General features: G+C 39.1%; 1 protein-coding gene and 1 long non-coding RNA gene across 2 annotated transcripts; one reads left to right on the top strand and one right to left on the bottom strand.

Annotated features, from left to right (window-relative positions):
• Positions 1 to 1,412: 1,412 nt before the first annotated feature.
• On the bottom strand, positions 1,413 to 3,782 carry LOC142640820 (uncharacterized). The gene is made up of 3 exons (XR_012845262.1): positions 3,589 to 3,782; positions 2,597 to 2,664; positions 1,413 to 1,744 (listed from the first exon to the last, which is right to left on the bottom strand). It is a non-coding gene; the product is annotated as an uncharacterized LOC142640820 (long non-coding RNA).
• Positions 3,783 to 11,056: 7,274 nt separating this feature from the next.
• On the top strand, positions 11,057 to 12,061 carry LOC142639778 (uncharacterized). Its single transcript, XM_075813914.1, has one exon. The coding sequence runs from the start codon at positions 11,057 to 11,059 to the stop codon at positions 12,059 to 12,061; it is 1,005 nt and encodes a 334-aa protein (XP_075670029.1).
• Positions 12,062 to 13,331: the final 1,270 nt, after the last annotated feature.

Raw genomic sequence — 13,331 nt, 5'->3', positions numbered from 1 at the left:
TGGATCTGTTGGTTTTTCTTAGAAAGAATATTGATGTTTTTGCTTGGAGTGCCTATGAAGCTCCTGGGGTAGATCCAAATTTCATTTGTCATCAACTGAATGTCAACCCAACAGTCATTTTTTAAGAAACAACCACCTCGACGCTCTTGTAAGAAGCATGCTGAAACTGTTAAGGAAGAAGTACTAAAACTCAAATGCACGGGGGCAATTAAGGAGGTTTTCTATCCAGAGTGGTTGGCCAATACGATTGTGGTGAAGAAGAAGTTTGGAAAGTGGAGAGTGTGTATGGATTTCACGGATTTGAATAAAGCTTGCCCTAAGGATCCTTTTTCGATCCCTCGGATAGACCAATATGTGGATGCTATGGTTGGCCACCCTTGGATGAGCTTTTTGGATGCCTTTCAGGGATACCATTAGATACCATTAGCTTTAGCAGACTTGGAGAAGACTACTTTTGATGTCCCCTATTGGGAATTATCACTATAGAGTGATGCCTTTTGGATTAAAAAATGTTGGGTCAACCTACCAAAGGATGATGACTAGAATGTTTGAATCTCAAATTGAAAAGAATATTGAAGTTTACATCGATGATATGGTTGTGAAGAGCAAGGTGGTAGCCGAGCATTTGAGTGATCTCGTAGATGTATTTGAGATATTGAGGAGACATAAGTTGCATCTCAATGCTTCGAAGTGTTCTTTTGGTATATGATCACACACCATGGAATTGAGGTTAATCCTGGTTAGATTAAGGCGATAAGCAACTTACGACCTCCTCGGAATCCCAAAGAAGTACGGAAGTTGACTGGGATGACTGCAGCCCTGAATAGGTTTATCTCCCGGTCAGCAGACAGATGTAGACCATTCTTCTAGCTCCCACATAAGTGAAAGGGGTTTGAATGGACTGAAGAATGCACTCTTGCTTATCAGCAATTGAAGGAATACTTGTCTCGACCACCTATTCTATCTAGACCCGAGAAGAAAGAAGTCTTTTTGCCTACATTGCAGTGGCGTCTCATGCAGTGAGTTTGGTTTTGGTAAGGATGGAGAATGAGGTATAGAAACCAATCTATTATGTGAGTAAGTCATTACAGGAGGCAGAAGTCTGTTATCTACCATTGGAGAAAGCCATTTTGGCCATAGTGCATGCTACAAGGAAGCTCCATCACTATTTCCAAGCGCATACCGTTGTAGTCCTGACTTAACTCCCTTTGCAATCATTACTTCGAAAATCTGATTATACAAGAAGTGTCACGACCCAAACCTGTACTTCAGAATTTAGAGCATGACTAGCATGTTAATATCAAGTTTACCTCAATACTAACACGAACCAACCTAGACTGAAGGTGCTTATCAAGAATTGTTTCCTGTATACCTGCTTATTTTCTTGCATAAAAGCCATAATATACAAAAATGTGAAAAGCTTGAAAATTCATTTCATTTGAACTTTGCAAGATTGCCACTTGGCTGAAACTTCAGGTATTCATGCAAATATTACATAGCTAAACATTTAGCAAAAACTCTTATTTACAAACCCAACTCCAAAGACATACAACTGGGGTTCAAACCAAACTAAAGTTTAGAATTACATTTGTGCTCAAAGGATCAAGTACATCTTGATTCCTTTTATACAACAAAAGAGCTAAACTATTATACAACAAAAAAAGACTATACAATCTAAACAAAAGAGAATCACAGAATCTTGCCACCTCTAATACTCTCGCTGCTTCCAGGAAGAACCTGTGCACTGAAATATAATAGGGTGAGCTACGAAGCCCAGTAAGGTTTTTAAGCTCCATGGGCCTTTGATAAGAATGAGTGTAAATCAAATATTTTATGGACATGCCAACTTTGATAAAATAGCCTTCATACTATTCATATTGTTCTTAAATTAACTCATGAACTTTCAAATGAAAATACTTCATTTTCCTTTCATATAATAATAAAAGAACATGATAAGGAACTTAAACTTAATTCAACATACTTTTCTTATCATCACACTTTTCTTATAACTTCCAAATAGCTTAATAGCTCTTTTATAATACATATTAGTTAGTCCAATTATAAGTCTGTCACAACTTTGAGAGGCTTCCAGCACTTAGTGCCAAGCATCCAACATTCTCCACAATGCTAGGTAATTCCGGAATCATATCATAATACATACTTTCAACCATGGGGGTAGGTTGACATCCTCCACAAGTTGGCAGTTACCAACAAGGACGGGTACAGCAGAGCCAGTTCCATTTTTAATGGCCAAACAGAATCTCCATGGAAATACCAGTACTATAACCCCTACTGGCTGAGTTCAGATCATGACAATGGAATAACTAAAAACTATATTTTTCAGATACTATACTTTTACATAATTATTTCATAACAGTAGCATATCCAATTCTTTCTTTAAATATTACGTTCATGATATGAGTAGTAGTATCAATATGCTAAAATGATCATATATATAGGATTCAATAAGTCACGAACATAAATCTTTACTTAATTCATGCTTATATGTAATATCTCTAATTAAAAGGTTTTAATGCATTATAGTTTTCTAAATAGTCCTTATACTTATCAAATGCACATGTCACAAATCTCTTACCTGAAAACAGAAGACGCGAGAGATTTGTACTAGAGGAGCTCAAGTTTCCGTGTTCTCGTTCTCGTCACCTAAATTAAAGACCAAAACTTATTACTAAAAACTCTTCCTAAAAATATAAACTTATACCTCAAACACAACCTAACTCTCAACTTAGTAAAATCTTAATTCCCTTCACATAGAGTTCCCCAAAACAAGGTACAATCATCAAACACGTTACATACCAAAACATAGAGAAACCAAGGCATAAAAATTCTTCTATGATCTAAACATAACAAAAGATAAGCACATTAAATTATAGCTCAAAAAATTTACCCTAACTTCAAAATTAAATCCACAAAGTCAGAGTTATCCTACACTGTTTACTGCTCATTCCAGCAACAAATTTCCCATTTGTAAAATACGAATAGGCTGTCCAAACACATCCAATCATCATGAAATTTTACAGAGATACTCCCCTGTATGTCTAATATATACCGTGTAAATTTAAAAGTCAAATCATAAAACCATAATTTATTAAAAATCGTACAAGGCAACGTGCTCAAATCTGTCCTGACAGAAATTTATGCAACTTAGAAATTAAACCATTATTTTTGTATTAATCCAAATGAAATGAGACCACTTCCATAACAACCATATGTGTCTTAGGATTCATAAAAACTACTCCTAGAATCCTAATTCACAGCAAATGATTTAATACAGAATTTTCTTGTGGTGAACATCAAATCTGTCACAGTGACAACTTCAGTGCATGTTGATACAAAATTCATCATCTAAATGCAAATGGTCTTCAATTCATTGGGGTATTTTTATACCAATACAATAAACATTAAAATAACTTATTAAGCATCCAATAGACCATAAAACCATCAAAATTTCAACTTAAAAAAACAGAATCACAAGTTCAGCCCCTAAAATCAGATTTGAGAACAAAGAAGGGAAAACAATTAAACTATCAAAATACTCTAAAATCAAATAAGGTTTTAATTACTTACCCACAAATTTGAAGCTGAAACTTTATTTTTAGGCTCTTAATTCCTTCTTTAGAGTGAGATTTATTGTTTTGGTGAGAGAGGGAGAGAGAGAGGTCTAGCCGTGTAAGAGCAGAGGAGAAGAAAAGAAAGAGCAAAAGAAATGAAGCAAGAAGCTTCTGGTACAGCACAAGAAAAGATGAGGAAATTGACTTTGAAGGGGTGTACGTGTATAGCAAAGGAGAAAAAGATCAAGACCCACATTTTTCCACTTTTTGGCATTTATACTTTTCACCCCATATAAACTTATATTTCAAGAAAGGCCCAATGACAATATAACTTTGCATATATGCATGTATGTATATATATATATATATATATATATATATATATATATATATATATATATATATATATATATATATATATATATCATTGTCTTTATAAAATTTCTTTTCTACAACATTAAAAGGGCATATGTCTTCTATAATATCACAATAGCAAAGTTTTAATGCACTTAAAATAATTAAGGTAATAACAAACATATAAACTCATAACTTTAATTATGCAATTAGGTTGGGGGTGTTACAAGAAGGGTCGCCAAGTGGGGGACGATTTTGGGAGCATTTGATATAAAGTACATGCCTCGTACCTCTATTAAAGGGCAAGTTCTTGCGGACTTGGTTGCAGAATTTACTAAATCCAATAATGGTTGGAACCAAGGAGGAGGAGTTTGGGGGAGAACAAGTTTCAACAATTTCTATCTATGGACAGACTTGGAAGCTTATGTTGATGGGGCGGCTAACCCAACCATTATGAATATCCAATAATGGTTGGGTTTTTCAGCTACTAATAATGAGGCCGAGTATGAAGCCTTGTTAATTGGGACAACTATGGTGAGGAAACTAGGTGGAAAGGTAGTTGAGATTTTCTCAGACTCAAGGTTAGTCTTCGGATAAGTCAAGGGCGAGTTGGAAGCCAGGGATTATATAATGCAAGGATATTTAGATAAAGCTCAATAACAGCAATTTGGCTTTGAGTTTTTCTCTATACAGTAGGTCCCTAGCGACTTTAGCAGCCTCTTTGGGTCAAGGCCTTCCTTAAGTCATCCTCGTAGAGGATCTGTTAGCACCAGCCGAGGTGGATTTGGTAAGGGTTGGTGTACACCAAATACAGGTTGGTCCTAGTTGGATGGATCCCTTAGTTGCATTCCTAAAAGAGGGAATGCTACCTCCTGAGAGGGGAGAGGTGGAAAAAATACGAAGAAAGGCTCCTCAATTTTTGTTGTCCAAGGAACAAAAATTGTATAAGTGCTCTTTCTCAAGGCCATATTTACTCTATGTTCATCCCGAGGTGGTGGAGCCACTTCTAGAGGAACTGCACAAAGGAATCTGTGAAAGTCATACAGGAGGAAGATCGTTGTTGCATAGGGCTCTTACTCATGTTACTGGTGGCCAAGTATGCAAAAAAAGGGATAGGATTATGTTAGAAAGTGTGATTATTGCCAAAGGTTTGCCCCAAGCATCCATCAACCGGGGGGCATGCTAAATTCTCTTTCAAGTCCGTGGCCATTTGCACAATGAGGCTTAGATATTGTAGGGCCATTTCCTAGAGTCATGGGAAACCAAAGATGGCTTCTTGTTGGAACTGATTACTTCACTAAGTGGGTCAAGGCTGAGCCGTTGTCTAATATCAGGGATGTTGTTGCAAAGGAGTTTGTCTGGAAAAATATTGTTACCCGATTTGAAATCCCTCATCTCTTATCTAGGATAATGGGCTCTAGTTTGACAGTAAGACCTTTAGGAGGTATTGCGTTGAGTTTGGCATTAGGAATAGGTACTCAACCCCTGCTTATCTGCAAGGGAATGGCCAGGTTGAAGCCATTGATAAGGTTGTAGTTAATGGACTGAAGAAGAGGCTGGATGAGGCTAAGGGTAGATGGGTCGAAAAGCTTCTACACATTCTTTGGACATATCAAACTACTCCTTGTCGCTCAACTAGGGAAACACCGTTTTCCATGACCTATGGCTTCGAGGTCGTGATCCTTTTGGAGACAAGATTTTCGACATTAAGGACAAGCCTATTCACTCCCAACAGTAATGATCAATTACTGCAGAAGAGTCTAGATTTAATTGATGAATAGAGAGAAGTGGTCATAGTCCAATCAGCTCATTATTAGCAAAAGCTTAAGCAAGTGTATGATATGGGGGTGAAGGTCAGACCCTTAGCACCAGGGGATTTGGTGTTGAAAAAGGTGGTAGGAACTGAAAAGAACCAATTCTGGGGAAAACTATGACCTAACTAGGACGGGTCATACCGCATCACTTCGATAGCCAGAATAGAAGCTTATTTTTTGGAAGATTTAGATGAAAATGTTGTGCCACGTCCGTGAAATGTAAATAACCTTTGAAGGTACTTTTATTAATGAAAGGCAATCTTGCCATCTTTTATGTTGATTATTATTGCCCAAAATCCTTTTTAGTTGTTTAAGTATTAAACAAAACCTCAGTCATGCTTGGTTTCTCAGACCACATATGATAGGACTGACGAAATCAACCATAGACGAGGTCAATAAGACAGACGAGACCGTTCTCAGAGACGAACCTAAACAAGTGTCCACGTCACCGACGAAGATATCAGGGTCATTCAATGCCGCCAATAATGTCCCGGACAGTTACAAAACCAGCTAGACAGACCGTTGAGGGCATATTAAACCTCATTATTGAGCAGGAAGCGTTATCAAAGAAGGCATTAACATCACAATATCAACCACAACGGCTAGGATTCGGAACAACATATATAAAGCCCACACATCACCAACACCAGGTACGGATACAAAAATAAGATATACTAAAATATTGTGAACTGTTATTATAAGCTCCCTTGTGCTGACTTTGGCATCGGAGGCGTCGTGGCAAGCACCACACTAGTGACCATTTTAGGGAGCTCTTACTTCCACGGTGACGCAAGCGAGCACCCGGTCCCATCTGGACGATCTTACTATAACTGGCGAACCTTTGCTTCATCAACATACATTGGGTAAATTAATGCTTTCTATTTGTCTTAGTGTTAAATAGAACATCGGTCATGTCTGGTTCCTCGGACCACATACCTTAGGTAAATTAATACTTTTTAGTGGTTTGAGTATGTCGGGGGCGAAAAAGTTTCCTTTTTGACAAATGAGATTTATATTGGGTCGGGGGCCTAAACCGAAACTCGACGATGGGCTCGATGCACGACCCAAAAGCTATCGGCGAAGATCCAAATAATTCATTGTATTTTTATGTCTTAGGCCTAGATTGAGAATTACAAGAATGACCCATAAAAAATCCCTCCAGTAGACACGTTAGTGTGGTTAAAAGGCATACTGTAAGAAATAGCCCAGCAGTAAAATGTTTCTGTAGAAAAATAACCCAGCGGTAAAGTGTTTCTGCAGAAAAGTAACCCAGCTGTAAAGTGCTTCTATAGAAAATAATCCAGTGGTAAAGTGTTTCTGCAAAAAAAGTAACCCAGTAGTAAAGTAAAACGAAATAAACTTCCAGTTGTTAAGTACTTCACAGATTAAGGACAAGATCTATATTTTCAGACTCATCATCCATTAGCTCTAGTGAAGAGTCTTCTAATACAACAATATGAGGAAAAAATTATATAGTAACAGTTACATCATAACCATTAATAGTAAATGAATAAGTAAATATTATGGGTTCCATAATAACGAATAATGAGGAAAGCTTAGTGTGAGATGAAGGAAGGGAGAGAGAGAGAGATCCCAGCTAGCGCAGCAAGATCATTATGGTGCCAAGACATGCTCATGGATATAGTATATGTAGTGAGTAGAGAGAGTCATTTGTGAGAAGTATGGGTAATGAGTGAGAGTGTATAGCAAGGCTCCTGGAACTTTCTGCTAGGGGTAGCTGAGTGTTTTTAAGTGAAAGTTTGAGGGGTGTCTTTGAGCTAGGAGTTGAAGAACTCAGTTTCCATGCTTGAAGCTGAGAGCTTAGTGACTTAGAACTTTGCTGGAGTTTTTGAGAAAGCTAAACAGAGGGGTTGAGTGAGAGTTCTTCTCTATGAGTATATTTCTTAGTGTGTTCTTGTTCCCCCTTGAAGCATTAATGAAGAGTTCCATTTATAGTTGGGTTTTAAGGGGTAATTAGCAAATAACTTCTGCTAAATCTTTTTCAATCTTCAGAAAATCCTTAGAGAATCGTTCTTAGGATTTTAGCTAAGAGTGGTAAGCTCAACTTTTGGAAATTGTTGCTGTTTTGGGTAATAACAGCTGTGATTCTGACTTAGCATTGAATGCTGATTGGCCTTGGCTAATGGGATTAGAGCATGCATTAGGCTAATGATCTTAGTTATGCTGCTACTAAATTCAGAGCTCCCTAGGGCAGATTGTATCACCCCAAGCCAGGTGTCAATCTTGGAGCCCTTGTTGGGAACTCTATTGGGATTCCGTTGGTGCCCTCCAAACCACATTTCTCCAAGTTTCCCCATTTGGGGTTCATGTGCTTGGTCCATGAACTAGAGAATACACCTTTTTATTATTAAAATAAGCTGATTTCAAGTTGTTTCAGGAGCTTTAATGGTCTGGTCATGGCTGGTCTTGTTTCTTGACTGAATGGGCTAGAGAAGAAAGAAAGGACAACTGGCTAAAGCCTTTCAGCTTTCTGTCAAATCACTTTTAGCTTTATGTCACATGAGAAATGATGAAATTTCAGCTTGTGAAGGACGAGTTCAACCCCTGATGGACACGTATCCTCTTCTGACCTAATTGGATAAGTTAGAACCTGATGGCAGTGGGCTTCAGCTGTTTGAATTGTATTGAGTTTTGGCTGATTAGCTCACGTGAACTTTAGCTGCTGAGATTTGTGTATGGGCTGGGCTGGCCCAGCTGGGCTATGTAATTGAGCTTCTTTGGCCTTGGTTATCACTACAAAATGAAGAGTATTGTCATGGGTGATTGTAATGGGCTTTTATAAATTTTGTAAGAGAAGTATTTCTTAAGAAGTGAGTATTTATATTTCCCATGAGTGAAGGATTTAGTATATATAAAAAAAAGTGTTAAGATAATATTTGAGTTTTGTAAATATGTGCCAAAATAGCATTTGGGCTTAATGAAATAGTTGCCAAAATAATATTTTGGGCTTTGTAAAATAGTGCCAAATTAGTATTTGAGCTTTGTTAAAATAAATTCCAAAATGATATTGGGCTTTTAGAAATAGTTGCCAAAGTAATATTTTGGGCTTTGTAAAATAGTGCCAAATTAGTATTTGGGCTTTGTAAAAATAAGTGTCAAATTAGTATTTGGGCATTCTTAAAATATTTGCCAAATTAGTATTTGGGTTTTGTAAAATAGTGGCCAAATTAGTATTTGGACTTTGTAAAATAGTGTTAAATTAATATTTGGGCTTTGTAAAATAGTTTGCCAAATTAATATTTGGGCTTTGTTAAAATAGGTGCCAAATTAATATTTGAGTTTTGTAAAGTAGTGCCAAATTAGTATTTGAGTTTTGTAAAATAGTTGCCAAATTAGTATTTGGACTTTGTAAAATAGTTTGAGATTTTTGTAAAAATATTGCCGTGTTGCAACGGACTTAGTAAGAGTGCCGTGTTGCAACGGACTTAGTAAGAGTGCCATGCAACTACGGACTTAGTAAGAGTGCCATGCAGCAACGGATTTAGTAAGAGTGCCATGTAGCAATGGACTTAGTAAGGTGTCGTATAGTAACGGGCTTAGTAAAGGTGTCGTGTAGCAACAGGCTTGGTAAGGTACCCTGTAGCAACGGGCTTAGTAAGGTGCCGTGTAGCAACGAGCTTAGTAAGGTGTCGCGTAGCAATGGGCTTAGTAAATGGTTTTGTTGGGCTTTTTGGGTCTTGCCCATAAGTTAAATGATTTTGGGCTTTTTGTGGAGGAAGTATAATTTTGTGGCCCAATATTGGTAGCAAGGTGATGTGTATTTTTGTGAAAACCCAAGTTGGATAATATGTGACATATAATGGGTAATATTTGTGAGAGGGCCCAAGGTAATTTGTGGGGCTTATATATAGGAATATTTGTGGGAGCCCAATAATCATGGAGAATATTTAAGTAATGTGTGGGAAATATTTATGTGAGCTTTAAAATAATTCTTGAGCTTGTGTGGGTATTTTTGTGAGTGGGCTAAAGAAATTAGGGCCCGAAAATTTGTACCTCAACATTTAGCCCCCCGAGTCACGTGTGAGCAGTTTCTATTTGGTCACACGTGCAAGTTTGAAATTTTGGTGGCAGTTACTAATAGTGGGCTTCTGCAACTTTCCCACGTTCAGCACTTAGTGGGTCTTCAGTTACTCCCTAGGTTTTTTGCATTAAATGATGGTCTCTTCCCCATGTCTTGTCACTCTGCAACTTTCATGTTTACCAGTAAAAGGCTTGCTTTGCTTGCTCTTCCATTTATTTTGCTTGGACCGAAAAATAGAGAGATTAAGGCAGAGAGCACTTTTTCTTCTTCCTCTTACTATTTTTGGCCAAGGGTGAGGGAACAATTACCAACTTCAACCAAGGTAGAGAGAGTGACTGAGATTTTCGGCTACTTAGAGAGAGAAACAGAGCCTCCTCCTCCCCTTTTTTTTCTCTTTTTTTTTTTTTTTTGTCTTCAACTAAGAGTGAGAGAGACAGAGGGCGGCGGCCAAGGTTTAGAGAGGAACTGAAAAAAATTCCTCTTCCCTTGTTGATTTTGGCCAAGTGAGAGAAAGACCCATAACACTGAAATTTTTTTCTTCCCTTGTTGATTTCGGCCAGGGGAGAGAAAGACCCATAGTATTGAAAAAAATTTCTTCCCTTGTTGATTTTTGCCAAGTGAGAGGAAGACCCATAGCTTCTTTTGCTTCCTGTGGTGGCAGTGAGTGTCCTTTTGCCTTTTTTGTTTCTGAGAAAATAATATCTCTACTCCTGTAAGTTATAGTTGAAGGAGAAGAACTGCTGGGTTCTGGTGATACTGGGGTGGCTATGCCAAATTGTGAGGCTACGGCTGGGGGTGTGGCTGAATCAGTTGCCGGGGGTGATGATACAGAGGTTAGGCTGGGAGAGCCCTTATTGCCGCTGCAAGACCTATGGTATTGTTCATCTTCTCTGTTCCCAACAGTTGGGGCTCCTGAGGTTAGCCCTCCTGGGGTGCTGAAGAAGTAGATTTTGAGAGGTGAAGCCCCCAGTCATGAGACAGCGTGGGTCCCAGCTGCTTCTCGCATACTAGACCTACAGTTCCAGCAGAAAGAGCTTCTGCCAACTCCTATTCAGTTTCTGTGACCTTGTGGCGCAACCGTTGGTTAGTCAGATTGGGTAGAGCAAGAGGTTGCTGATGAAGGACTTTGTCAAATTTTGAAGGATGCCAAGATATTTGAAGCTGTGGTTTTATCCCGTGGGTGGAACATGTACAGAGATTTGAGGGCACTTTGCTTTCTGGTGAGCCGCTAGAATACTGATACCTACACTTTCTTTTTCCCTTGGGGTGAGACCATGGTCACCCTGGAAGATGTAGAAAGGACCTGTTTGCTACCTAGCATGGGAGACGTTAGTCCGTTAGAGCTAGAGCTATCTGATGAAGAGTCTGAAATTGCCAGAAAGCTGCTAGAGGCTTTTGGAGGTACCTATGCATCTTGGGGAGGTAATAGAGCTAGATTTTCTTCTTGGATTTCTGCATTTAGAGAGTCTGAGGATGTTGATACAATAAGGGCTGCATTTTTAGATTTATGGATGAGCAAGTGTGTGTTTAATTCTGACCCGGTACAATTCATGAAGCCTTTTACATTTCCTCTAGCTGTAGTATTATGTAGGGGCATGTCTTTGCCTTTAGGTACTTTATGTTTAGGTACCCTTTATTCTAAGCTTGACAGGTTACGTAGTGATGAGCTTGAAGGATCACCATACCACCTTATTGAGTCTAGCATTAATGTTTTATTGTTGCAAACTTTCATATGGGAGCATTCTAAAGATTATGTTGATGTTGGCAAGGATGTTGGTGATGTGAAGGCGACCATTTGGGTGGTCGGAGCTGCTGGTCCCAATGGTGAGCTCCAGTTTCTTGGCTTTGAAAATGGCCTTCCTTTGTTAATGAAATGGATGGGATTGAAGGTGTGGAATCTGCCTTCAATCACACTGCTAGATGATGGGGCTCACTTTGCTTGGAAGCCTTATTCTTATGTTGCTGTTGGGTTTTGCTACCCAAACCCTTTTCCAAATGCTAGACCCGGATCTCAAGAGTTTGGGTTGAATGATCATGAGAAAATTCCCAACTTCTTGCTCATTACATCCCCTTCATTCATTCCGTATCCAAGTGGTGCTGGGTTTAGCTTGACACAATACAATCCGCATAGAGTTTTGAGACAATTTGGATTTGATCAAGATGTTCTGGATATTAATACCACAATTTGTCCTTTGAGTGATGCTATGCAGCCACTAGTTCATGATACAACCATAGAGTATTGGGCCAACAAAGTAGAGAGGGTCTTGGTTCCAAGCTGACACCGTGAGGGGTATGCCACCCCAAATATGAAGTTGTGTTGGAGAAGAGTGATGAGCACCTTTGTGGATTATGTGAGCTACCGGGAGGTTGAGGAAGTAGTGATAATTCTTCCTTTGAGGGAACTTTCCTCTAACACTTGGCTTGTTCCAAACACAAGAGCGGCTTCAGCATGGGCTACTAGACATAATTTAGGATTTGCTGAATGGCAGGCTGACCTCAATGGCTGGGTGGTGCATGAGGGCGATGTTCCCATAGAATGGAGTGAAAAGAATGTCATAGTAAAAGCCCTCGATTCTGACCCAGCCACTGGTGCACCCAAAAGATCTTGTGGCAAATCACCTTCCTTTGAAGACAAGCCCAAAAAAGTAAGGCAAAAGAGAGCAAGTACCGAGAGGCCTAAGGCTGGCAGTCCCAAGCCCCCAATTATCGTCCAGTCTGGCTTTGGTGCAGCCCCAGCCACTAAGTCCAATGTCCCAGCTGCTGCATCTGCTAGTTCATCTTCACCGTTGAAGCAATATAGAAGGAAAACTAGTGCTAGCAGAGTGCAAATTCTTGAGACTCCATAAGAGGTATCCTTACAGAGCCCTTATCTTCTTACATCCTTTCTATCTTTTTTCTTTCCTTCTTTGTCTTCATTATTGGTGCTAACCATGTGTTTTTATTTCTGCAACAGTCTGGTGAGTGTGAAGAGATGCAATCAGAGGGATATGACTTGGAGGCTGCTGACTTTGGTAAACTACTATTCCTCGCTTCGGTTTCTTCTCACATTTCCTCTACTGACGTCCTTTGTTCTCTAGGTCCAACTGATGGAGATACAGAGGTGGCTGGCGAGAGTCTTGTTGCTGATGTTACTGCTGGAGAGATTGTTGTTGGCAAGGTTATTGAGGTCACTGTTACTACTGGGGAAGTTGTTGCTGGTGTGTCCAGCCAAGGGCGCGTTGCTTCTCCAACCGTTCATGATGCACATCATAGCAAAGAACCTCCAGGTATGATAACTTTAAGTTGTGCATATAAATAGTAAAGCAAGGTTCCTGTTCAATAACACTTGGCTGTATAAATGCTTTTTAGTTACTGCTGGGGATATAATCATACTCCTTTTTGCAGGGCTGGGGATTGAATCTTCTAGTGCTGCCACCAAAGGAATGAGCCTTGAAGAATTCTTGGAGAAATTTGCAGAGGATAAGGACAATGAGAAAGTGGCAACTGACTTCTATCCCCTTTCAAGTGATACTGTCATGTTCCAGCGGTTTGAAATTCCTATAGAAAGTC

The sequence above is a fragment of the Castanea sativa genome, chromosome 6 (genome assembly GCF_040712315.1).
Source record: "Castanea sativa cultivar Marrone di Chiusa Pesio chromosome 6, ASM4071231v1".
Lineage (NCBI taxonomy): Eukaryota > Viridiplantae > Streptophyta > Magnoliopsida > Fagales > Fagaceae > Castanea > Castanea sativa.
This window is presented reverse-complemented; position numbering and strand designations above follow the sequence as displayed.

What these genes read in the sequence shown, in the direction of transcription:
- LOC142639778 (XM_075813914.1), top strand. Translation starts at nt 11,057, where the DNA reads ATGGTCACCCTGGAAGATGTAGAAAGGACCTGTTTGCTACCTAGCATG.